This window comes from Phoenix dactylifera, chromosome 8 (genome assembly GCF_051530095.1).
Source record: "Phoenix dactylifera cultivar Ajwa chromosome 8, Ajwa_hap1_PhDact_Kaust_v1.1, whole genome shotgun sequence".
Classification (NCBI taxonomy): Eukaryota; Viridiplantae; Streptophyta; class Magnoliopsida; order Arecales; family Arecaceae; genus Phoenix; species Phoenix dactylifera.
This window is the reverse complement of record NC_143197.1, coordinates 9,138,357-9,165,341: the sequence shown is the minus strand read 5'-3', so window position 1 is coordinate 9,165,341 and position 26,985 is coordinate 9,138,357. Positions and strand designations below refer to the sequence as shown.

Here is a 26,985-nt window from a genome sequence, read left to right as displayed (position 1 = left end):
AAAAATAGCAACTTTAATGTGTCATTTTCTTTCCCGATAACCCTGAAGCATGTCACGCTCCTCGTTCCTAGCATCTCCTATTCATCTGTAAGAACATAAATAAATGGGTATGAGCTATAAAGCTCAGTAAGTAACCATGCATAATCTTATCTGATCAAGCATAATATTTTCTCATACTAGTGCATTAATTTAAGAAACTAACAGTTGTAACAAAGTAAGCATTTCATATAACAAACCAGTCATAAAACTATGCATGTCCATTTATGCAACTTCATAAACATGGATATGCATCATAAAACTTTTGTCATTATCTCATGCTTTGAAATCCGTACTCGTCATTATTCATGCTTTGAAATCCGTACTCATCATTATTCATGCTTTGAAATCCGTACTCATCATTATTCATGCTTTGAAATCTGTACTCATCATTATTCATGCTTTGAAATCCGTACTCATCATTATTCATACTTAAAAATTTGTGCTTTCATATGATAGTGCAGCTATGGTCACTATTATTACCCGTGACAGGGTCATAATCTTTACCAACTATTATTCCTCGTTGGCAGGGTCTAAGCCAAGCTATTATAACCCGCTGGCGAGGGCCATAATCTTTGCCAACTATTGTTCCCCGTTGGCAGGGTCTAAACCGAGCTACTATAACCCACTGGCGAGGGCTGTATGCCGAGCTACTATAACCCACTGGCGAGGGCCGTATGCCGAGCTACTGCAACCCGCTGGCGAGGGCCATAATCTTTGCCAACTATTGTTCCCCGTTGGCAGGGTCTAAACCAAGCTACTATAACCCGCTGGCGAGGGCCGTATGCCGAGCTACTGTAACCCGCTGGCGAGGGCCATAATCTTTGCCAACTATTGTTCCCCGTTGGTAGGGTCTTCTTCCAGTTACTATTACCCACTGGCGGGGGTCGTAAAGCCAAGTTACTTTTACCCACTGGCTGGGGTCGTATGCCTAGTTACTGTTACCCACTGGCGGGGGTCGTGCATAGCGATTTGAGAGTTCTTAAAAACATATCATGCTTTTTATAAATCTTTTCTCATCGGTACATTGGAAAGTGTATAATGGCATCATGCTGAATAAAATTCATGATCATGCTGAAAACTTTATTTTTCTTTCCATGTATCTTTCTACATCATCATAATCATGTGTAAATAATATAATAATCATGATGGATGCTATTTATCCAAAATCATGCAATCATTTGCTAACACATGTTGGATCCTAATTTTGTGAAAATATAAATAATCATATACAATTTCATAACAAATAGTCACAAGTATTTGATAGAACATAAGATTATATCCGGGTTACTTACATTTTTCACAATTCATATACACAATTCCAATAATACTTTTTCATCATATAAAACGTGATACATGATCCATAATAAGATTAAGACAGGTTACTTACATTAATTTGCTCACCAAATGCTAATTCTCCAATACCTAGCAATATCATTAAATTACATGTTACTTGCACATTTAATTTATTTTTATTTATAATCTTAAAATCATTTACAGCCCATCCATAGGACTCAATTTCATTTTCGGGTCCACAGCCTAATTCAATTTCTGGTACAGGTCTGGGTCAATTGCATACTGATTCAGATCTGATTCAATTTCTGGTTCAGGTTTGGGTCAGCTTCTGGTTCAGACTTGATTCAACCTCAGATTCAGGTCTGATTCAGCTTCTGGCTCAGTTACTTCTGAGTTTAAGGATATTGGGCTCAGACCAGGCCCAGTCCGGCCTCGGGCCTTTAAAGCCCAATTCATTTGAAGCCCACCACCGAAATCGGCCTAATTCGGCCCACAGTAATTTTTTATTTTATTTTATTTTTCTTTCTTCTTTTCTTTTCCTCCTTTTCTTTTCTTTCTTCTTTTTCTTTTCTTTTCTTTCTTCTCTTCCCTTCCCGAACCTTCTCTTTCTTCCTTTCTTCGTTCCGTCCCGATCTCCTCCTCCTCCTCTCCTCCCCCGCATGAAGCTAGGGGCGAGCTCGGAAGGATGCTCGGGATGAGGCCGGCCCGAAGCCGGCGGCACTGCAGCCAACCGGCGGTACCTGCAGCGGCCGTGGCCCGGCTGGCCGCTCCCCTTCTCCACCTCCGATGGAGGAGATAGGGCACGGGCACCCCCCAAGAAGCAGAGGAACCGGCCGAAGCCGGTGGTGCCCGCGTAGCACGCGGCCGACGCCCGTGATCGGCCTGACGGCATCCCCGGTGCCCCGAGTCGGCGGCGGCTATGGGCAAATAGAGAGATCCCCCTTCGGCTCTTCTTCTCCAGTCATCTTCGGCCAGAAATCAAACCGGTTCCAGCCATGGGAACCGGATCTACTCCAGCCGAGAGCTCTTCCGTGTATTAGAGGTAGGTATACATTTAGGGTTTTTTAGATCTAGGGTTTTAAGGGAAGGGAAAGCCATCGTTGAGTGGAGGGGAAGGTTCTTCAGCATGGGCCGTCAATGGTTTCCGGTCAACCGATCCAGTGCCGGATGAATGTCGCCCATGATGAGATCTTCCCCTCTACTACATCATTTTCCTACCCATCTTTCTCTGTTAACATCTCCTAGTTAGGTTAGATCTAGCTTAACAGCATGTCAATGGAGTTAGGAGTTTACCTAGCTTCGAGGAGCCGTAAAGTGTTTCCGGCGAGCTGTTGTGCCTGCTCCGGTGGCGCAGTGCGACGACGAGCTGTCAGTCCCCCCTCCTCTGGTGCCACTGCTATCTGGCTCCTTGCACAGAAGGAAGAAGGTGAGGAGTAGGGAGAGTGTAGTCGATGGGGTCCTGTACTTAGGACTCCATGGGTTTTTATAACCCTCCATCAACCTCAGAGGGTTGGGGGACCGCGGCTGTTAGGTGGTTATAACCGCCTCAACAGTTGCCGCCCTCCACCTCCTTCCTTCCAAAATTTCCAGATGGACCGTCGGCTTTGGTCCATGCCGGTCCATCTGGTCCGGGGTTTACAGTTAGTTGTGTATGAATTGGAAGAGATATTTTTTGTGGGGGTAAAAGGAAGATATATTCACTATGGTATTGGACTCACTAGATCCTGACAGAAGTTATATACACATACGTGTGTGTTTCCATGTTCTACGCCATTTACATGCTTGAATTCCATTTCCTGAGAATTAGCCACTTTGCGTTGCAGCTATCATGAGTTTGATTCCACAATGAGGCCATGAGGTGGCAATCCAGGAGTGCTTATGGGACAGGGTCTCTGATCCTTCCTATGTCTCCAATAGTTTGCTCTCCTCAAATGAATTCCCAATAGTCATGGGCATCGAGCCGTGCCGGGCTGGCCCAGGCCCACCGGGCCACGGACTAAACGGGCCGTGCCTGGCCCTGCACGTTACATCATAGCAGCACCACCAAATGGTGGAGGCGGAAAGCAGCTTCAAAAGAAGGGCGGGTCACGGCCCGCTCAGCCAAAAACCCAAGCCCGGCCCGGCCCTAGGCCCGTGGATTGGCGGGCTGGGCCCGGCACGGCACGAGACGGGCCGTGCCAGGCACGGCTCATGACGGGCTGCCAGACGGGCCGTGCCAGGCACGGCCCGTAACGGGTCCAAACGGGTCGTGCCTGGCACAGCCCGTCTGGCAGAAAAATTTTGCTCGTTACGGGCCATGCCTGGCACGAGACGGGCCGTGCCTGGCACGGCCCGTTTGGACCCGTTACAGGCCATGCCTGGCATGGCCCGTCTGGCAGGGGGCAAGAAAATAGCCGTTTCCAACGGCTTTTTTTTGGTTTTTTTCCCCAAAATACCCCTCCCAACAGTCCAAAAACGGCTAATTTGAGGGGTATTTTGGGAAAAAAATTTTGGAGTCCTATAAATATCCCTTTTCTCCCTCATTCTCACCATACCAAACCAACTATTCTCTCCTTCTCTATTACTACTATTTCTCTCTTCTAAAGTGCTCTTCTAGCAATTTAATTTTTAGTTTGCATTTAGCAAGTGTTCAAGTGCTAACAAGAGGAGGTTCCTATTGAAAAGAGAAGGTCACTCCTGTTGAGAGCACAAGAGGAAGCTCAGAATCTCGGCTCTACCTCTGCCCTCTGACCCTCTACTCAATTCCTTCTTGTGGTTAGTTTTTATTTTTTGCATTCATCAATTTAGATATGTCATCTTTTGAGGAAAGTCATTTTGGCATTCCTCCTGTTTCTGAGGGAGAAGAAACTAATCCCCAACCCCATGTTCCTAGTTCCTCTAGAACTAGTGAACCGAGTGAAGATCAAACCTCTTCTCGTAAGAGGACTAGTGCTGTATGGAATGAATTTGATAGAATTATGGTTGATGGAGTCTGGAAAGCAAAATGTAAAAAATGTGCCAAACTTTATAGTTGTAGTAGTAGTGGAGAAACAGGCCATTTAAAAAGACATCAAGAGAGTCATAGGGTGCATGATTCTCATGCTCAAAGTATCCTTAATATACAAGGGGGATCACTTGTAGGTAATTTTGCATATAATCATGAAAATTAAAGAAAAGCACTTGTAAAATGGATAGTTAAGGATGAATTACCTTTTAGTTTATGTGAATCTTTTAATTTTGAAGAATATGTTCAATTAAACCTACAACCTGCTTACAAAAGAACTAGTAGGCGTACATTTAGAAGAGTAGCTATGACTAACTTTTTACCAATGAGGCAAACTTTAATTGAAACACTCTCTACTTTAAATGTAAAAATTTCATTAACTTCTGATATTTGGTCAGCATCTATAGGTAGTAATTGTTTTATTGCCATTTCTGCTCATTATATTGATAATGATTGGCAATTAAATAAACGTATTCTTGCTTTTCGTGTTTTTGATTTTCCACATTCTGGGCAACAAATTTCAAATGCCATTTATCAAACTGTATGTTCATATAATATTAATGATAAAATTATGTCTATTACTTTTGATAATGCATCTAATAATAATTCTGCTGTTACATTATTAAAGGACTCATTGCATCCCATGTTAAATGAAAATTTATTGCATATTAGATGTGCATGTCATATCTTAAATCTTTCTGTTCAAGCTGGCATGGGCATGATTCAAGATGTGATTTCAAAAATTAGAAATGCAGTTTCTTTTATTCATGCTTCAAGATCAAGACTTCAAGAATTTAAGGAACTATGTATAAATCATGGTAAACGTTTTAAAAAATTTAAACTTGATGTAATTACTCGTTGGAACTCAACATATAGCATGATACATGATGCATACCCATATAAAAACTTATTAACTGCATATATTAATGATCGTGGATTAGGCTTTATATTGACTGAAACTGATTGGAATAAAGGAAAAATTTTGGAAGATTTTTTGCTTAGTTTTTATAATGCTACTAATGTTCTTTCTGGTATTTATTATTCAACTTCATATTCATTTTTACAACAAGCATATATAATTAGTCAAAAATTTGCAGAACATAGATATGATGATGTTTTAATGCCTATTATTGAACAAATGGAATCTAAATGGAATGAATATTGGGACAAGATATGTCCTATGCATAACTTAGCTGCTGTATTTGATCCAAGAGTTAAATTAAATGGCGTGCTAATTTTACTTGATGCATACTGTGAAAATATGACTCAAGATCCTGAACCTGCTAAAATTGAGGTAAAACAACTTCTTTATGATATTTATGCTATATATGATGAAAAAATTCGTGGATCTAGATTCTCCGTACAAAGCTCTATTTCTTCTTCTAGTAGTTCTCGTTCGTCATCTATTTTTTCATTCATTGCACAGAGAAAATACACACATGCTTCAAGTTCATCTTCATCTTCTTCATATTTAAGTAGTGAACTAGAATTTTATTTACGAAATGATCTTCAGTCTGCATATGATGAAAATCAAATAGAGAGTCTAGATGTATTATCTTGGTGGAAGAGTGTTAAAAATCAATATCCTGTTATGTCTGCAATTGCACGCGATATTTTAGCTGTGCTGATGTCCACAGTAGCATCGGAATCCACTTTTAGTGCAGGTCGGCGTGTTCTTGACGAAAAGAGAAGTAGGATGACTGGCGAAACGGTTGAGATGCTTCTCTGCTTCAAAGATTGGTTGGATACTGAGGCGAGACTTCAAGATAAAGGTGGACATAATACAACATCCTCTGATGATGATGATACAAACACTACTGAATAGTGAATACTGAATCACTGATGATTAGTAAGATTTCTTAATTTTTTATAATTGTACATTTTTATTTTTTTAATTGTTAAAGTGAGTCATCTCTATTTTTTCTCCTTTCTTATTGTATTCTGAAGGTCAGACCAAGGTCCAAACCTCCCTTCATGTACCATTTTGATTTAAATTAATAAACTGGTAGGGGTCTATGCCAAACCCCCCCACCATTAAGGTGGCTTTATATTAATAAATCCTTAGTTTTCAATATTTATTAATTTATTAAAAAAAATTATTTCCATTTATTTAAGGGGGACGGGCTGTGCCTGGCCCGGCCCAGGCCCGGTTCAGGCCCTTATGGGCTGTTCCGAGCTGGCTCGCGGGCCGTGCCGGGCCCAGGCCCGCGGGCCAGAAAGTGGTAACCCAGCCCGGCCCCCTTTAAGGGGCCGTGCTAGGCATGGCCCGTTACGGCCCGCTTCGTGTCGGGCCGTGCCGGGCCATGGGCGGCCCGGCCCAGTGCCCATCTCTAATTCCCATGCCACCTGTTACTATTTTCCACCCAAGTTGTGAGCACTATTGTTAAAAGTTGTGTTATCTCCAAATTTTCTCAAGGTTAACTTTGATGAATGCGTGCTAGATGGTGGCAGGAGGAGAGGTGCAAGTTTCATCATCAAAAGCTCGGACTCCAGCGAGGTTGTTGCTAGTGGGTACCAGATCTTCGACACTTCTATCCTTAAGGTGGAGTTTAGGGCGACTTGGGCTAGTCTGGATCATGCTCTGCGTATTCTGCGAGCTAGAGTAGTCATGCTTGAGGATAATTCGGCTACGATGATCAACTGCATCCAGAGGGTACCGATGGCGTGGGTGGGTGCCATCTCTTGCTCTGAGACATCTGGGCCATGGTTAGCAGTAACGTGGCCTTCCAGGCCAAGTATGTTTATAGAAAGGCTAATGGAACTATGGATTAGATAGTCTTTATGGATTGCGAAAAGGGAGTTGCCAAAGTGCTTCAAGATTTATTGTATTTTAACTTTTATGGATGTATCCATACTAGAAGTATATGCGCAAAAAAAAAAAAAAAATCTGTGTTGCTCTTTCTGCTGCTGTAGATTAACTTTGATACTCTATTTAAGAAAGAGAGAGTTACTATGATGCTGTTGAATGTAGTGGAGAGTATAATATAAGTAATTCCTTTTTTTTTTCCTCCTCTCCAAACAACAAAATTAACTCATGCAATATTTCCACTCTTTGCAGAAAGGATAACTGGGAGCGTCCTATGCAAAGGTAGCCATCCTCGGTAAATCGAAGTTGAGAAGATGGTGAAACTTGAGACTATATAATATCTATCGACGTTAGAATACATTACATAAACAAAAGAAATCTTAACAGCGCAATGAATGGGTTGGCCAGGGATGGTAAAATGGCAAGAATCTTTGTTCCTTGAGAAAAAGGATTCCAACCATTTAGCTTATCCCAAAAAAACGGTAAGTTTATCCAATAACTGTCCTGATGCAAATAAAGAAGAAACACCATCCAAACCAATAAGCAGCAGACGCATGGCACAGAGACAGATAGAGAGAAAGAGAGAGGCTCCACTCCTTGTCAAATTGATGTGGACAAGATCTTACAAGGGTCAATGCCCCACCTCCCCCTTCTCCCGTACAAACGCCGTTCAAAGCTCGCCCCCAAACACTCCCAAGTGACCCCACTCGATACCTGTGCCCCCAAACATCACACACATCACACCACAACGGACCTACAGTCACATCCAACGCTTCTTGCTCCTAGATGAAGCTAAAGAAGAAAACACTTAATAACAGACCCTCCCGTGCCCTCCTTAGCTGCACTGGGGTCCTTAACTCCATACTAAAACATCTTAACCAAGCTTGCACCTAAACCTAAGTCTATAATACTATATTATAGATAACAATGGGACTCATACATTCCATTAGTTGTCGAAGTGCGTTCGGTCTAGAGCTGGCCAAAGGAGTGGGCGAGGTAGGCGAGGGCGCCCACGAGGGGGGCGTTGATATAGGTGGCCGGTTCGGACTGCTCGTAGTCGGACCGCTGGTCCGGGAACCGGTCCTGCGCGTCCGGTCCGCCCACGACGGCGCCCACCAGGACGTTCGGGTTGGGGGCCGGCGAGTTCAGCGCGGCGAAGCCGCTCGAGCACGGGATCCGGGCCGGATGGGCCGCCACGGACGGCAGCGACGAGGCCCGGTGATGGATCCGCTGTGGGTATCTTGCTCCGTAGCCCACCATGTACGACATCCTCGCCGGGTTGTCCCCTAGCAGGTAGTCCACCTGGGACCCACACCAAAAGCCACACAGCGTAGAAACAGTCAGTGAAAGATTAACTCCGCGGGACAAGTTAACGCGTCACGTTTCCCCCGTCCGTTTCACATGACGTTCTTCCCCTCTTCTGGCGACAATGTGATCTCATGGGCAGCAGCGCCACAGCTAGCATCCGATCACGCGGTCGCCAGAATATGCTTGTGAAGAAGTTCGGAGGAAACGAACTCGGGAATCGCGTTTCCCTAGAGGGGGAGGAAAGAATGGGCTCACCTGGCGCTTGGCAATGGCGCGGAGCTTCTTAGGGGTGACGAAAACTCCACCACAAGAGACCACCTTGGAGGAGTAGGTCAAGTATTTGGCGTAGGTAAGCAGCAAGAATGAGGTGGAGGTCACATACTGCATGTTGCTGTCACTCATCTTAAACAGCAGCCCTCCTGTATTTCCCACAACATAAGCACTTTTAGCTGAATCTAAGCCAGTAGAGCATTTATTTATTGTTACTACCAAGAATGCTATGAGATGGAGGAGAGACCTCGAGTGTACTGGGCTTGAGAGAAAGGAGTCCCTGGGATCAAGGAGCAAATGAAGTTATCAGCATGGCCCTTGTAGTCATGAAGGGACTTCACATTTTGGACTAAGAAAGCCTGCAAACCCGACAAAAGAAAACTTGGTTAGAACCTGGAAGTTGAAACCAAAAACCTGTTGTTCCAATAATTAATAGGATGATGGGAGAAGAGGCTAAAAGGAGAGGACTGATGCCTTGGAGAGGAGGATCCTGGCTCCCACATGCTTGTTGTCCCAGCCAAAGGTATTGTCAGACTCATCAGCTCCAAGAGTTTGACCGTTGACCTGAATGTAGTTAAGGTAGGTTGGGTTCTTGGTGGCCTTGTGAAGCCAAGCAGCTCCCCACAATAACTCGTCCTTAAGCATAGGAAACAGAGTATTTGGGTTTAGGAACAGAGGAGCGGAGGGGGTAAAATGTTTTAGGGGAGAGAGAGCTTAGAAACCTGGTAGCCAGAGTAGGAGCAGTAGAAGGGGCAGACGACGTTCTTCAACCCATTGCTATAGGGGCCTCTGTGCTCGTCTGCAAACTTAAAAACCTGGAAGCCATTTGAGGAAGAAAGGTGGTTTCAGAAGGGCGATTAATTAAGATGGGTCTCTGTTTTGAGATGTTGGGGTGGTGGTTGCGTTACCCTGATAGCTCTGTTAAGGAGAAGCTTGGAGTAGGATGGATCAGACTTTTTGAAGACCAGTGAGGCGGAGGCAAGCGCTGCGGCGGTTTCGGCAGCGACATCGGAGCCCGGGTTGCTGCTATCTATCTTGAAGGCTACTCTTGGGGTGTCCATGTCCTCTGGCCTTTCCCAACAAGAATGGTCCTTGTTTGCATCTCCCACCTGAAACCAACAACCCCAAAGATAAAATGCTTCAAAACCTCCGCAAAAAATTCAAAAGCAAAGGAGCTAAAGCTCTAAAATACCATTTTCTTAGTAGAGACTAGAGTTATTTAGTGCTGCACTGCAGCATTACAAAGAGAAGGAAGCGGATGTCTGTCTTGGGGAATGTGGAGCATTTTCTTGCGCTTTTGTACTTTAACAAAGAAGCTACATTTGAGTTCTTCAGCATAAGATCAACAGAGGAGCCACATTGCTCACGGAAAGAGAGAAAACAGAGGAAATGTCAAAAGGACAGGGAATGGGCGGAGGGAAGGGAAACCTGGACGTAGATGGTGTTGGGGTGGGCAGTGGCTTTGAGGAGGTAGTCAGTGGCCCAACGGATGGCCTCCTTCGCGTTCTGGAGCTCCCCTTTCATCATCCCACCGAACTCTACCACACTCCAAGAGAGCATGGTAGTGGTGAAAGCCATGGGGAACCCAAACTTCACATTGTCCCCTGCATCATAGTACCCACCCACCAAGTCCACCTGCGTTATCCCAACAAAACCACATTAGTTTTCCCCATAAAATGAGCTGAAAATAAGAGAATGAACAAAGAATGACTCGAGTTAGAGCTCTTGCATGCATTGTCGAGCCATCAGAGAGGCCAGAGTTCCTCCTCCAGGTCATCCTCTGGTTGGGTGGAAGCCTCCCTGACCTCTGCCCTTCGAAGAAGAGTATGGATTTAGAGAGGGCATCTCTATAGTTTTGTTTGGCGGGGCCGCGGTGGGGATGGTGGTTATGCTCTTGGGCTGGGAAGGCCAAGGTATTGGAGAGAAACAGAGAAAGGAGGAAACAGAGGAGCAGAGGCAAGTGAGGGAAGAGAGCCATTTAGCCGTTAACCAACCCAACTGAACCCCAGCTGAGATGAGCCACTATCAGTGCAAAGTGCCCTAGGAAACGACCTCTATTTATAGAGCCGAAAACAACCCACTGCTACTCCCTTGCCCTGCCATTATTGTTTGCCACTGGAAATCACACTGTAAAGGCTTCGCCTCTCATTTATTAGGTCTTTCCCTGTGTGCTCTGGGTCACATGAGAGAGCAGGGCTTAAATTACTTTCCTCTGTCTTGTCTTTTTTGACCAACATGCCCTTATAGGAATGTATTTATGCCCACATAGAATAAGTATATCCACATTAACTTTCTTGGGGAAATGGACAATATACTTTATCACTTTATCCACTAGCAGATTAAGATTTTCTTTATTATATTAGGGACAGGTGGTGTATAAACGGAGATCAAAACTAGGCTGTCTTTTTTATGAGGGCTTTTGGTTTCTAACGGTCACCTTTAATGTGGGGTATGCTCCCGGACCGTGTGACAGTTTGTTGCCTTCGCTCGTTCCCTAATGTTGTAAACTGTCAAGTTTTAACTACAATGTTAGTTTATTAATTAGTACAGTTGTTGTTAGTTAGAATTCCAGAAGTCAGAGTGGCATGGTTAGCCTAGGGCCTCCTTACTTTGTATTTATTAAAACCCTGAATGTTAAAATGGACTGTAGAAATTTGAATAATAAAATCTAAATTTTCAGGCTCCGAGTAGATTTTATTTCCATTCTCCATATTTGTGGCTTTATGAGAGTCATGTGAAGTGAAAGCTTAGCATGGGTATATCTTTGTAGAATTTATCTTTGTGGAGATGTTTATGAATGTGGTTTTCCCTCATCGTGGTTATTATCATATTTCCCTCATTGTGGAGATGGAATGAGTTTTATGAGAAAAATCCAAACATGGGCTGTAATTCACTTCCACCCAAAAGAAAACAGGCATGTAGGATCCTAACATTTCACATAACAATGCGATCTCTGTCATATAAAAAAAGGATGATGCCACACTTTTATCTTAACCATAAAGAGCACACCTGCAATATATATACCTTTCACACTGTTCATTGGCAAACTAAGTAATGTCCTCATTGGTTTATTTAATTTTTTTAAGCCCTCTAAGCTCGGAACCTAATTCTCGACCATGCTAACGTCCGGAAACGCCAATGGAACTGACATTTAGCAGCCAATGAGACTTGACACATGAGAACAAATGGCAAGAACACAGCGACGTAACGCTCAGAAGGGCACATGAGGAGCGTGACCCAAGACCGACCAGCTCCTGGCTCGCTGCACTAGCCTAGGCCAAAGCCTACTCCGACCCGGCTCTCAAAAAACACCTATCTGCCACTCTATTTGCCTATCTTTCAAACAATCGTATGGCTTCTCATGGGGAATCTCCATGGAGAAAGGAACCGAGGGATCGTTCTCCATGGTCTTCTATCGCTGAGAGAAAAGCTGGCATAGAAGTTATTTTGGGCAGGGCCCCTTTCACACATATTTTGGCACCACCTTTTACGAAAACAAAGAAGGGCACATAGGTATGCTACTTTTTTTTTTTTTGAGGAAAATTAGGGAAACACAAAAGGAGAGAAAGATATAATTTTCTTATACGTGAATAAAGACCCCATAAGCCTGCAATTGTATGCAAATTGCAAGCAGCAAGTCTAGCCCTTTGCAATTACACATCTAACTTCTGGTCCATTCTCAATTTCACCTTCATCGTGTTCAATCTAAGTTGGCAATTCTTAAATGTATATACATTGGACCTTAAGGACTCGTTTGATTTGCAAAAAGAATTTTTTCTCACTTGAATATTTTTTTAGAAAGTTAATACCTAGATATATGATGTATAAAAAAAATGATTCTTGCATGGTTGGTTGATCATGAGAAAGTGATATATTTCAGAGTGGCTTATGTTTGGTTGAGCATTTTAGTTCTTTGGAAAGTTACTAAGAATTTTATTTTTTTCATATCACATATAGATTTTTTTTCATGAAATATGACAATCTTATTCCAAAGAAAAGCCTCTTTCTCATCTTTCTCATTTGAAAAATTCAACCAAACATTCTTTTCCTCCCCTCTTTCTACAAACCAAACAAGTCTTAAAAGTTGACTAGTAAGATGAGAAGAAGGTGGACAATGCAAGCAATCTCCGATGTAGTGATGATTGCATATTCCTAAATAACAAAGTAGCTTGTCCTAAAAATATCCATAGCATTTCCAGCTTTAATAATTTACCTTTTTTTTACTTAGTTTCTGGTAGCTTTACCATATTTATTCCATTAAAAATAATATATTTATTTTTCTAATTTCTTTGGTCTTAGGTGGTGTGTGCGGTGATGATTACATATTCCTAAATGACAAGTAGCTTGTAATGTATAAGAATATGAAAAGATAATATCCCTATTTTTAAATTTCTTTGGTCTTATAGCTATTACCATGTTGGCTAAAGAGCGAACTTAGAGAACATAAAAAGCATAAGAGGACAGATTTGACCTGATAGAGGGGTGCGGAAGGTAGGCCCTTTTGCATGAGCGACTGATTAGGGTCATGTGCCGCCTGAAATCTCGCACATGCTCCTCCCGTGCTTCTCCCATGATCCCATCCCCCATCAGCCGATAGCCCCTCGGAAAGCCCTTGCAATTGGCTGAAATCTCTGAGAGCGCCCTCACCACCTTGGGAGTCTCGCCAGGAAAAGGCGAACGCTGCCGCCGTGGAATGCGGTGACCTTTTTCGTCTTCGTCGCGGGGTTTTCGGCTGATTTCGGCGGGAAAAGAGCAAAAGGTAAGGAGAGGTGGGAACGGTCCGACCTCACGGCCCCACCCCAAACGGGACGCAATGCCGTTGGACTTCTGATGGCAACTAGCCGTTGCGCTATGGACGCATCCAAAGTTCAATTAGGATCCGAGGTGCTAACCTACTGGGGGAAACTTACCACAGCTTTACAGTCCACTGCTTGAATTCCACATGGCTCGTACCAATTCGTTTGCTCAATCAAGTGGGTGTGATGCTATCCACCGGCTACTTAAGCACCGTTTGGCAGAGCTATTGCCAAGAGAGCTTTAGATAACTATATTTTTAAAGTATTGTAAAATTTTAATATGTGCTTGCAAATAAACTAAGAAAATATTTTAGTATGATAAAATGATCGTAAAGAACATTACATAATATTATCGAAAGAACATAATAAGATATATTATATATAAATATATAAATATATAATATAGTATAATATTACTATAATGTAATATAATATTATTATAATATAGCAATATGATATTGTATACTATAGCATAATAATGTAATATAATTTGATATTATATAACATAACATATTAATGTATTATGATATAATATAATATAATATTTATAGTATAATATAATAATAAAAATAATAAAATATTATAATTATTATCATTATATATTAATAATTATAATAGAATATTTTTCGTAATTAAAATATTTTATCATAGATATTTTATTTTAAAAAAATTTTATACAATAAAATAGCTTTTCGATGCATGCTAAAAGTGCTTTTTCGAAGAAGCACTATTTTGGAGCTTTTTCGAAAAAACTATTTTAATTTTCTGTCAAAATTAAAATAATTTTTTGATATTTTTAATAAATACTTTTATTCTATCTGAAAATATTTTTAGACGTCAGAAAGTACCGACCCACCAAAAGTTCCGCGGTCTTAATATCTTCTCCGCATGCCACAAGGCATGTTTCACCTCGCCACTCCATTCCCTGTTTCGGTCCGTATGCCACTGTCCACTGGTCACCCACTGTGGGATAATTACCTGGGCCCCAACTGTTACGGATGCACAATTATTAGGGACCCTAACCGAGGATCTTTGGTTGCTAAATAGAGGAGCAAGCATGATTGCTGCTACAAGCCCCGGTTCATTTAATTCAATAATTATTATATCAAATTCAATTATTATATATTATTAGAGAATACTAATGTTATTTGATAGCATGATATACTCGTACGAGATGTGTGAGAAAGAAAACCAGGATGCTAAAATACTTAGGAGTTGAAAAGAAGCCGCAAGTCTAAATATGCTGAAAATTTAAAAGTTAAATAACCATTTTGACCGCTGTGTTATCCATATTTCTGAGGGGACCAATAAATCCAGCCACCGATGATCTCTCCATTTTGACACCCGTGGGCCAGTTTTTCTCGACAACTAAAGGTCCAGGGATCTTGCAAAGCTCATAACGTGATAATAGGTATCGAGAAAGGCACTTCAATTTAATACCCAAATTAGTGCACATTCTATCAATTGGATGGGCAAAGCTTTTTAAGCCGTAAAAGGCCACTGCAATTTGTGAGGCCTAGCCTCATTAGGGCGGGTATGTTGGCCCGATCCAACTTTTAAATGCGACCGAAAGGTCCATCTGAACGAGAACTAGGGCAGAGCCCTAGTTCCGCACAGCAGAGGAGGACGAGTCCTCCTTCACCTCGGGCCATGCTGGAGACTAGGCAACCTTAGTCTCCGCTCTTATGAGCTCCTCCCCATCCTCCCCCACTGGAAAGCCAGCCCCAATCGAAGCCTACCATCGGATTTTTCTTGAATTCCTCTTTGATCACCGATCGCAATCGCATCGTCGTGGCTACAATTTTACTGCCGAAAAGCCAGGTGAGAATCTAAAAATCTTTGGATAACTCTTCTCTCCTTCCTCCGTGACTTTTGGAAGCTCGATTCCCGCCGGTGATCGTCGAAATTTGGTCGAAAAGGGGCAAAGCCCTATTTTTCCTGTTTTTGGAAAGCAAGATTTTTTTTCTCTTGATTTCGGCCGATTCTGTGGCCAGTCCTTGCCTCCGAAGTCTGCTTCCAATCTCCTACAATGGCAGGAGACCATGGCCAGAGCTCCGGCCATTAGGATGTTTGATTTTCGTGGTTAAAAGGGTCGGAACCCCTGTTTTCAGTGGATTTGATGCTGTCGGACGCTAGTCGTTGTCAGCCACCAGCCGCTTATTGGTCGGCCGTGCTCCTTGACCTTGACACCACTTGCAACCACTCTCTTCCTTCCTCTTCCTTAGTTAGAAAGGAAAGCTTGTTCTCTTTTCTCTCTCTTTCTTTCCCCACAAGACTCTCTCTCTCTAGTCTCTAGGGAACTTTCTCTCTTTAGATAGGCTTAAGAATCCTAGTATAAGCTTTGCTCTCCTTATTGCTCGGATCCAAGTTGACTCAGTTTAGAAACACTGAACCACCCCGATATCCGGTTGTAGACTAGGCCATTACTTCATTACCAGTTAAATCTTTTGAAATTTAGCCACTATTGATCTTTATCTGGCTAATTGAATCTCTTGGTTTGGACCCACCTTGTCAGTTGAGCATGAGGCTGTATCTCCAATAGTATTTTAATTTTAACTTTGCTTGACTTTTAATATATTGATAAAAATTAATTATATCTTAATGATATTAAAGCACACAAACTTGACTCGTCTAACTAGAGTAGGATTTTGAAGTGTAAAAGGTAAGTAACCTAATGCTTCAAAGTGTGTTTTTCAAATTTTTGGCAAAATAATAATCAGGTGATTAATTTGATAATAAAATCAATTTTATACTTAGTTAAACGGGTCAGGCATTTTAATATTATGATAGAAAATATTTTTAAAATTATATTATATATTATGTTATGAAATTTGGAAAATACGACTAGGCTAATTATGAAATTTATTTTATATGTATCTATTCTCAGCATGGCTATGATCTGGCCCCGCCAATAGAAATTATTTAGGGGTGCAAATGGGTTGGGCCGGATCATGAGTGACCCCGACCCGACCTGATTTCTTGTTTGGGTCCCAATTTTGGACCCAAACCTGATCCAATAGACGATTGGGTTGGGTCAAATCGGGTCCACCATTATAATTTTTTGACCCAATGTGTCATTTGGATTGGGTTGGGTCCATATATAACCCAAACCCAACCCGAAAAATTCAGGTTCAGGTCGGGTCCCGTTCGGGTCAACCCATCTATGGCTTCAGAATTTGTTTGCACCCTCGTGGGCCCAATAATTTTATAGATTCGGGTCGGATTAGGTTGGGTAGAGTCAAGTTGTAGGATTGAAATTCCAAAATTATCCAAATTTCAAATGGATCGGACTGGTCGGGTCTGAATTCGGTAAATTCAGACCCGACCCAAAAAATGGAATGGGTCCAATTTTAGGTTCCGACCCGGCCCCACGAGTCATCCAAAATGGGTCGGGTCATGGGTCAACTCGACCCATTTGCAGCCTTAGGATTATTCGTTATCCCTGTTGACTTATAATTTGCGAGAAACTAGTTTCGACATCGCACAACTGTTGATTAGAATAGTGGTATTTGGACACGGTACCATTGGTGGTTAATAATAGTAGTGTTTGACACTTTGTGCATTCTCACTCATGCCACTGGGTTACGTAGCCGTAGCCTGCTCTTGAATTTCTGGTATTTCTTTATGAAAACAATTAAATATACTTCGAAAAAAGATATACGTATTACTTAAGAATTGATTTACCTTCGAGTCAATATTTTGCTCTTTAACTTATTATTTGGCATACTTAGATCCCACTTTGGGAGTATTATGTTGCTTACTGGGCTAGTGTAGCTCAATATTATACTTTATTTTTTTCAGATCCAGATGCATGATTGTTTAGAACTTGGAGGGAATGCGCTAGATCTCCTAAAGATACTTTATATTATTGAAGTTCTAGTCAGACTATTTAAACCAGTTAGAATATTTTATTTAATTTTAGTATATAGTTGGCATATGTTCACTTGTGTCACGTTAAAACTATTGTAAGAATTATTTGAACAAGTTATTGATTAAATAAATTTTTAAGAATTATTATTGCTTTGATATGATCTGCAGCCTTGCATGCTTGTATGGTTCGCCGTACAAGTATGCGGTATCTGTTCCGCTCTGGGTTCAGAGGGTGACAACAATAACCTAAGAAAGGGATGATAAAAGAATACATTGTTATTTGCACACTAGATATTCATTAAGGCAAACGGAAACAGGCGTGCCACAGACCAAGTTTACACATGTGGGATATTGGCACTAAAGCTTAGGAAATGGTTCAATTTGGATGAGGGTTTACGAGTTATGAAAGGAACATTTTTTGAAGGATTGTTTGTTCTGGTTGCTGGACGTGAAAACTCATCGTCTAATGGGCTAATCATACTCAAATCGGAGTGCATGGGCCTACGATGGGATGCACGCCCAGGAAATATTACAAGAAAAAATTGTGCAACGTGCCCTATGCTAGAAAAGTTTTAGACTCCAGCAATTGATTCAATTCAACATTAAGGAAGATCGCAGCAACATCGATGAATTTTTCTTAAGTTAATCCCATACCACATTTTGAATTAAATCAAAGACCAATCCGACACACCCTTTCAAGCAAATTAGTCACAGCCCATAGTGGAAGGTGGCCAACATACTTCCTCAAGCTTTAATATTGCAACTATTAATCCATCAACCTTAGAGTAGGCAAAGCCTTTATTCCGAAAAATCCGAGGACTCGACGGCTAAGCTATTCCCCCTCATAACCCTGAAGTAAATGGAACAGAAGTTGCACCCAACCACTGATCACCCTGTATGAATGATGCCACCGTGAAGTTGCTAGCTTCTGCTGCACTGGTGATGACCCTGTATCCTGGCCATGTCACTCTTCTAGAGGTATTAGAACCTGGTCCTTGGTTCATGTACTCTCCATAGTATAGAGTGCTCAGTGCGAAGTCACCATCCCATTCCAGCCACCCTGCAGGATCTATCAAACTACCAAGGAATGACTGCATGAACACTGTCCTCGAGTATTGTTTCCATGGCCGACCCAGGTATGTGGAGAAGTTGGATTGCACCGGGATGAGATCGGAGGCTGCAGCCACCTTGCACTTCTGGATGGAAATGCCGGTGTTCTGATTGGGGTCTTCCCTCCCTTGGGCTGTGAATATATTCTTCTGGTTCGGATCGGGTTTCCGAGCATACAAGTTGCAGCTTTGGAGCACCACCGCTGCATTCCCAAATATGAAATCTACGGTTCCGTAAACATCACAGTCCCTGTAGAACTGGCGAAGAGAGTGGACGTATAGAGTGTCTTGGTAGGCCACAAAACTGCAACGGTAGAAGGCGGAGAGGTCAGCGCCAACCCTCAGGGCAACGGCTTGGTGCTTGCTAGGTCCTGCTGAGTTCTCTATTGTGATATCTCGCGCAAGGAATCCATCGCCAACCACAGCTGCAACCAATGCAGAGGAGATGATGATCATATTTTAGATCGTAGAAGATTACATTTTGCATGAGCTTTAACAAATTCTCCATGGCGATGTGAATCACTAAGAGCTAAGCCCTGGTTCTCAGAAGTGTTGCAAATTATTAGAAATGCTGCAAAGATTATGGTGCCATATATGATATTGGCAATTATCCAAGTCTCCAAAGAGCTGGGTTCTGGATCTCTGTTCGTAGTCTTGATGAATGCGTGGGAAAGCTCCTCTTTTCTCGTTTCATATATGAGCTTGGTTAGCATACAAGTAAGGTCATCAAATCAACTGCTGTAAAGGATTTATGATCGCTTGGACCATTGGGTTTAGTTAGAGGTGCTAGCTACATGGTCTAAATAGATTGAGCTCGCCTCAAACACACTGTGTTTGATTGGAGCTTGATTCGAAGTTAAACATTCCGTGTTTGAATCAACAATCTAGATTCGAAATTAATTTTAAATCATAATATATGAAAATAGTCTGCCTCGTCACCTCGTATCTCCCTCCGCCCAAGCCAAACATTGCCTCAGTCAGTTCAAATAAAATCATAATTAGGTTGGAAGAGTTTGCATAAGGGTCTCGATCCAAAACTAAAATTTCAATCTATTCTAGGTTCATAGTTGATACGATCATACGAACAATCAAGCATCTGGCCCCATTGTCCGTTTAATAAAAGTTTTGAAACAGCTTGTTTTTAATCCTCAAAAGCATAAAGAAGTCTCCTATTGGAGCTTTTGGCCGAAAGCTTTACCTGTGATGTACGACAGCATTTTTTTTAAAAAAATAACCAAAAGATAATTTATAAATTAACAATATACACTTCATGATAATAGTTTTAGTAGTACAATGTAATAATAATATAATAAATCATATTATATTATATAATATTACAATAATATTATATTACCATCATCATTATTATATTATAATAATTATGTTCTTATATTGTAATAGAATAATATAGTATTTTTATAATTTATTAAATAATAATATCATGCTATTTATATAACAAAAATATTGTTAATATATAATAATATTATAAAAATATAGCTACAATTTTATAATAATATTATAAAAAATACTGTCGGACTCTCCTCATTCTTCTCTGATTATAGTTCAGTACTGGTCATGCCTCGGGAGTATTGAAGATTAACTTCGATGGGTCTACGAAAGATCAACCTGCAGATGTTGGCTTCCCAGTTAGAGATCACAATGCAAAACTTAATACATGCTAGATCAATAGCCTTCCCTCATCAACATTTATTGAAGATGAACTACGAGCTGCATAGAAAGGTATTTGCCTGACTTTGTTTGGGTATAAAGCCACTCAACTTTGGATAGAAGGCGACCCTCAATACAGTGGTACAAATTGATTAACTGTTCCTTTACTTCTGGTCCTCTTCATCTACCTCTACTCAAAGACATGGAATTAAGAAGTTGTTTATGTATTCAAGGCTTCTCAGATATTTTGTGAAGGCAACCAATCAGCAGATAGGCTAGCTAATAAAGAAACTTTGGGAGATGTGGATTACATGAGGACTTCTCTATTCCAGTTCAGCTCAATGCCTTAATTACTTCAGACCGAGATGTATGAGTGCAGTTTCTTGAGAGTTTAGTTGTTCCAATTTTTGCTTTGGTATTCTTTTCTGCTCTTTTTTTTTGTGAGGCTGTTCCCTATTCTAATTGTACTCCCCCTTCCAAAAAAAAAAAAAAAAAAACTTCATAAATCTATCTATGACCAGCCTGCAATAGTCCAATGTGATAATCTCATCAATAAATGTTATATATGGACCATTCATAGCTCAATCTGATAAGCTCATTAAATGTGGACCAAAGTCACCAAACCTTAATGTGATCTGAGGAAAGATGTTGTTTCTTTGTCGTGCCAGGGCATCGTCGATGGCTGCAAGTGGCTTAGTTCGCTGTCCAGGGATCGATCAGTGGTTTTGCATGTCTGTAGGGATGAAGATAAGCCAATACATTGGCTGGCAACAGCTGTAGGAACTTGAAAATTTTGTCGTCGCCGAGTTAGGGTTGCAGCAAGTAATGACATTATATAGGTTGCAATCCTTAAATAGTCCAAGGCCGTGTATTGTTTCTACCCTAACTTATGCATCCTTAGCTATATCCTATTTCGAACCGCATGTGCAAGCAGTTCAATTCTCAATCTTTTATTGTGATTAGGACAAAGCTTGAATCTAGTTTTCTGGTTGAGCCAAGCATAGATCTGCCAAAACTGGGTCACATGTACCTAATTCAATGCTTATGTTACTGATTGGAAAAGACTTGTCCAATGCCTTGTTCTTGCCCAAAGAAAGGCCTTATCTTCTCAGTCTTCTTTTTTTTTTTTTTAACACTAATTAAGAAACAAAATGTAACTCTGGACCTCATTCAGTGCTTATCTACCATATGGAGGAATTAGATCTTGGATTAAAATCTCTGGTGTAACCCAACTTGGACGCACGCCACTCATGCAAAAGTTTTGCCCTTGAGAGAATTAGACTAGACACACAATCCTTCATTCTTGACTTGTATTATATAGAAAAACTTGAAGTATAAATACGGCTTTTTTCTATATTGTGTTTCTTTTAGTACTACTAGCTGTACTTATTTTGTTATTTGTACTGTTGCTAATACTATTACGATCACCGTCGAAGTAATATTCAGAATTTGAATTTTGGACATTTTTCGAGAACATATTTTTAGAAAGAGATGCGCTAATTTTTTTTTATACTATCAATGATAATGCTATAAATATTATCATTGTTATTATTATTATTAGAATTTTTTGCATGATTACCCTTCTAAAATTGATATTTGCATATATATCCTCGTAAATACTTATTTTGCTATTCTACTCTTTTTTATCCGTATTTTTGCACACGTACCCATACCATCGACGCCGTTAAAAAATTAACAGTTTTTAAATTAAAATGACTAAAATATATTTAATGGGTAGATGTATAAAAAAAAATATAAGGCGACCACGATGAAGAACCAAAAAGTAATTTTAAAATTTTATTTTATTTTTAATTAAAATAAATATGATATTTACTAACGGTGTTAGAAGAATCATTATATTAGAGACATACATGAAAAAACAGTATTTTATGAGGATAAAAATAAATATAAATTTAAAAAAATATTTATAAAAAATTATTATTATAACATCTATTGCTACTGTTGCTTTCCCAGCCACTGCTATTTTAATTTATCGCAGCAGGATGGAGACGCTGATCGATGAGAACAAAACACTTTCGGTCTTTTCAACCAAAAAAAAAAAGGAAAAAAAAAAGAAAAAGACTTTCGGTCTCAATATTAAAGTAAAAAAGTTCTGACCTTTATTGGTTGGTGCCCACCAACAAATCATGATGTCTCGTGAGGATATTCAAAGCCCGTAGATGCAGGGGAGCAGATCTATGTGCGCTCTTAGCAAGGAAAAATTATCACGTGGATCAGGTTTTTAGTGGACCAATCCAAATCTCGGAGCATATGTGCGGTGGCTAATAGACACCCTCATTTGATCTTTTGAATTGTTTAAATGCAAGGGGTAATATGGCCAGTGCATCCATCCCATGAGTAGACCTTACAAAGATTGCAGTACTCTGGTGGACCCAGGCCGGCAACTTCCTTGGCATTAAGTATGGAGGCACGTTATTCTCGGTCCCCGCTCTTTTAAAATATTCAAAAGTATGTCCAACCAAATAAGGTTTTAGAACGCTTGGGGCTCAGTCATGATATGTAAAAAAAATTTATAGACACATGCGAGGATCATGAAGACATTTTAAATCACAGTCAATCTCACCATGTCACAATTAATCTCACAATGTCGCATTGACCCTAAGGGTTTCGCCTATCTCCCCATGCCATATGGCATCGAGATTGTTTTTTTTGAGTGATTGTAGGCCAGCCATATCTACTGTAAGACTAACGGAGTACTAGATTATATTCTTTGTGGTAGAGTACTCTAGTGATAATATTATGTGCTGATTATGCGGCCGCAGCTCTTTTTTTGTAATATATTATTTTTTAATTTTATTGAATATATTTATACTAGGCTCGTGTGACTCCTCCAATCTATCAAGAAAAAAACAAAAATAATCTGAGCACCAATCTACCATACATCTGTGTTTCTTATTTTGTTTAGTACCTGACCAATGAGATAAAGTATGGTATGGTGTCAGTTCACATGCATCAGGTCACGCATCGAACAGGTTCTTTGCCGTTTCGAAGAAAACAAAGAAACGGCTGATGAAGATATAAGTAAAGATATTGCTCGAAAGCTTGGTGAAATGTCCACCTCTGCTCGTGACCCTGTGCACTTGCATGCATGTGAGCTCGCTTGATTATCTCTACTTTAACACACTTTGTGAGCTAATGTTTGACAGAAGCTGAAGGCACCCACATAAACTTATGTGGCAGCCGCATGATAGAATAATTAGAACCTGAGCTATCTCCACTGCCTCTCTACGTGAAAACTGAGGCTCATCGCCTGCTTTACTAAATTGTCCTGCTGCCATATCTTCAGCACCCAATAATCTTTTTCAAATACCTTAAGGACTAAAATATTTTTTCTTCTAAAAATATGATTTCTTTAAAAACTTCAATCAAATAAGAGCCATCTCATTACTTTTTCATTGACCATACTTTCTTCCCGTCTTTTTTTACGAGCCAAAACAAGCCCTAAATGGAACTCCTTGCTCTCTGGTAGTGCACGTCTCTGGGATGTAGACTATGTGCTTTATATAGCTAAAAATTTAGTAATATTATGTGGCTAAAACATTTGGATATTTGAATTCATGTTTGGCACATGATACATTAGAAATCGAGCACAGTGCCGAGCATGAGTCTTGAGTTTGCCGTATGCTGATTGCTGAATGTTCATAGATTGGGCTCCATGAGCTCCTAACTTTTTAGGAGCAGTATGTAATCGGCTAACTATTTATCCCACCAAGTCAGTCTCAAGATGCAGTTATGTCACGTCACGCGTAAAGTCAGAAAATTACAATAGAGCATGGAAATTAAAAAGAAAAAAAAAAACTCGCAACCCAGAGACACTATTTCGACAAGCAAATATGGTTAGAAAGTGCGACTATGGAGTTAACCGTGCAGCAAAATAAATACATGCTATCGAAAACAGTATTATATTTAATACTAGATGGCTACTAGCTACAAAAAATGGATGGCTACTTATGCGATCAATCAAACTATATTATAAAACTCTGCATTAGATCTTTCATTTTGATTTTTAAATATTTTATTTTCCCATTCCTACGAATATAATTATTATTGATTAATTTAATTTAGCTGACTTATCAAAAAAGGAAAAAAAAACTAGATGGCTAAGAATTGATGAGTGTGAGATATATATAAGAAAAAGAAGAACAATAGAGAATTGATGAGCGTTGAGCAAAGAGTAACTCACCAACAGTAGCCGACCTGAAGGTGGTCCAGCCATCCACCACATTCCGGCTGGCTTTCACCACCGTCTTCCCGATCCCGTCCCCGATGAACATTAAATTCTTCTTGTTCTTCGCCACATCCACGTTCTCGAAGTACGCCCCGGCCTTTATGTAGATCACGAACCTCGTCGCCGAGTTGTTCGGCGCAGCCGCCACCGCCTCCCCGATGGTGGTGAAGTTGCCGCTGCCGTCCTTCGCCACCACCAGGTCCGGCGACGTCGCATTCGCCGCCGCCTGCAGCAGCCGCCGGTCCTTCCTCGTCACCCACGTCGGAAACCCCCCCGACATCCGGCCGTACTCCTCAAACGCCTCCCTCCCCCGACGCTGCCGGCGGATCTTTTTCACCATGGCGAGGGAGTTGCTGACGAGGTGGGAGACGTGGTAGAGCCGGCCCTCGATGGACGGCCGAACGCCGCCGCCGTTGACGTAGGCGAAGCCGTCGAGGCAGGTGTACTGGTTGGTGATGGCGGCGGAGAGCACCGTCTGGAGGTCGCTCACGTGGGCGGAGGAGTTGCAGCCGGCGAGGTCGGCGATGGCGGTACGAAGGTCATCGAGGGTCTGGTCGAGGAGTTCAAGGCAGTCGTTGAGGGCGAGGCGCTGGCGGAAGTCCATGTGGCCGCGGCGGTGGAGGTAGGATGTGCAGTTGGAGGCTGAGGAGCGGACGGCGGCGGCGGTGCGGTTGACGACGGCGGCGATCACGTCGGGTAGGGGTTTGGAGCTGAGGTTGGGGATGTCGGCGAGTGTCGAAACGCAGAGGTCCGGGTAGAGGGTGCCGTCGCAATGCCGGGAGGCGACTTGAAGGTCGGACCGAATGTGGAGATGGTTTTGGCGGCGGCCAATGGCCGAGGATTTTCGTTCTATGGGAAGTATTAGCAGCAGTAGAGGGAGAGTAAGGATGGAAAGTATAGCGAACAGGAGCTTTGCTCTTTTGTTTAGCGTCAACATGGTGACAGGAATAGAGCAAGAGATGGAGAGTGATGGGACTAGTGAGCTCGTAGCTCTCGGCCACTTCTAGGATCTTATATTTTTGAGACAAGGAGGGATGGGTAACGCTGAGAATCCTGTGACAGCGTCGGCTCCGTTGGATTTGTGTTGTGGGATTTATGTTGTTTTGAGGGCCGGAGAGGTTGATGCATGAGAGGGCATGGGACCGGGTTCACGTGCGTGGTGAGAGAGAGAGATGAGGGGAGCCGATGGTTTGGGTTGACGTCTTGACGAGTGTTGGGGGGGATGGGGCTCACCATGTGTTTGTTGGTCTATGGAATCGTGGATGGACAAGGCAGGGAGGTTTAGAGGTTTTATGAATTTTGGAATGGAAGGAAAGCTACCTTGAGATCTAGGAGGGCATAAAGCTGCAATCAAGAATCTAGTAAAGCTTACAGCGCTGCTTGCGATCGGAATTGTCATTGTCTTTTAAGAGTCCCCGCCTTCTAATTTTTTTTTAAGATAAACTTTGACGACAGTGCTCCTGAGAGAGAGAGGAGATAGTGGGAGAGTGAATTTTATGATCAAAGACCACAATGTCCGGCTTGTTGCGACCGGAAGCCGGCATTTTTTCGATGCTACTGTCCTCAGAACATAGCTGAAAGCTGCGTGAAAGAGCATCATCTATACGAAGCTTGTTCTAGGTGCGAATAGCATTCATCTTGAAGGAGAATTTAAAATTAGCATAGCTATGATGACGGACATTCGTTGCTCCGAGACATATGTAGGCTATCAAGAAGTTGTGACACTTTTCGGGCCACTCATATTTTTCGAAAGGTGAATAGTGCTATTGGCTGGATCGTTTTTTTTGGATTCATTATTTTGGAAGGATTTTTAGAAAATTCTAGTGTCTGCTTCTTTCTTTCTTTTATTTTTTTTTCTAATTTTGTTGGGGTTATCCACGTACGTTTGGTGTAAATCGCTATTGCATATTAAAAAAAAACCCGTACAACGCTGCTTTACAGTCCCTATGGCAGGTTCGCAGGTTACTAGAGTGCAGAATTGTGAACGTATACAATCCATGCAACTGACAAGCTTTTATTGGCTATTGGTCCGTGCAACCATCGGCTATTGGAATCTGAAACCACGAAGTCGGTCTGAAAGAGGTAAAGAAGTTCTCAATTTAGTAACTCAAAATTGTTACTTGATAGAGTCATTTAGCTGGTGATTACTTAATAGAGTCATGCAATTAAGCAAAGTTGATGGTGCAAGACAGCTGAACAGTGCGTCTTTTGGGTGGTTCTCACAGTTATTTGCTCAAATAATTTAATAGAGTCAATCGTAATCCATGCCACGCAATTGATTTGATGAAGGAAATATTGGTCTTGTTGGTACTAGATAGGCTATTTGTATCTTATTACATTAAGAGATAAATGGTTGTATAGAATGAAATAACTTCCTCACACTCAAAGAGAGAGTTAATGTTGCCCTGAAAAATTGGCCTACTTTCATAAATGTGAATGCCGATTTTGAAAACAGGAAAGCTAGTTGATTAACTATAAATAGGTTGGAATGGCTTTTCCAAAAATAATAAGGAAAAATCAATTTAACCGAAAAAAAGACTCTTATCTCTTTGATTCTCTATTCTTCTTTTCTCTTTTACTTTCCACCGACATAG

General features: G+C 41.3%; 2 protein-coding genes across 2 annotated transcripts; both read right to left on the bottom strand.

Annotated features, from left to right (window-relative positions):
- Positions 1-7,691: 7,691 nt before the first annotated feature.
- On the bottom strand, positions 7,692-10,873 carry LOC120105776 (endoglucanase 3). Its single transcript, XM_039118511.3, has 8 exons — positions 10,429-10,873; positions 10,128-10,334; positions 9,608-9,808; positions 9,422-9,514; positions 9,174-9,335; positions 8,947-9,058; positions 8,685-8,848; positions 7,692-8,423 (listed from the first exon to the last, which is right to left on the bottom strand). Exons 1-8 carry the CDS (start codon positions 10,675-10,677, stop codon positions 8,091-8,093), a joined length of 1,521 nt encoding a protein of 506 aa, XP_038974439.2. The 5' UTR covers positions 10,678-10,873; the 3' UTR covers positions 7,692-8,090.
- A 7,078-nt stretch (positions 10,874-17,951) lies between these two features.
- LOC103711413 (pectinesterase-like) lies at positions 17,952-25,479 on the bottom strand. The gene is made up of 2 exons (XM_008797546.6): positions 24,347-25,479; positions 17,952-18,899 (listed from the first exon to the last, which is right to left on the bottom strand). Exons 1-2 carry the CDS (start codon positions 25,326-25,328, stop codon positions 18,208-18,210), a joined length of 1,674 nt encoding a protein of 557 aa, XP_008795768.3. The 5' UTR covers positions 25,329-25,479; the 3' UTR covers positions 17,952-18,207.
- Between the last annotated feature and the right edge of the window lie 1,506 nt (positions 25,480-26,985).

What these genes read in the sequence shown, in the direction of transcription:
- LOC120105776 (XM_039118511.3), bottom strand. Translation starts at nt 10,677, where the DNA reads ATGGCTCTCTTCCCTCACTTGCCTCTGCTCCTCTGTTTCCTCCTTTCT. An exon ending in TCCTTAACAGAGCTATCAGG is followed by an intron (nt 9,515 to 9,607) that starts GTAACGCAACCA and finishes AATGGCTTCCAG; the next exon opens with GTTTTTAAGTTTGCAGACGA. An exon ending in TCAAGCCCAGTACACTCGAG is followed by an intron (nt 8,849 to 8,946) that starts GTCTCTCCTCCA and finishes TGGGAAATACAG; the next exon opens with GAGGGCTGCTGTTTAAGATG.
- LOC103711413 (XM_008797546.6), bottom strand. Translation starts at nt 25,328, where the DNA reads ATGTTGACGCTAAACAAAAGAGCAAAGCTCCTGTTCGCTATACTTTCC. An exon ending in CTTCAGGTCGGCTACTGTTG is followed by an intron (nt 18,900 to 24,346) that starts GTGAGTTACTCT and finishes CATTGGTTGCAG; the next exon opens with CTGTGGTTGGCGATGGATTC.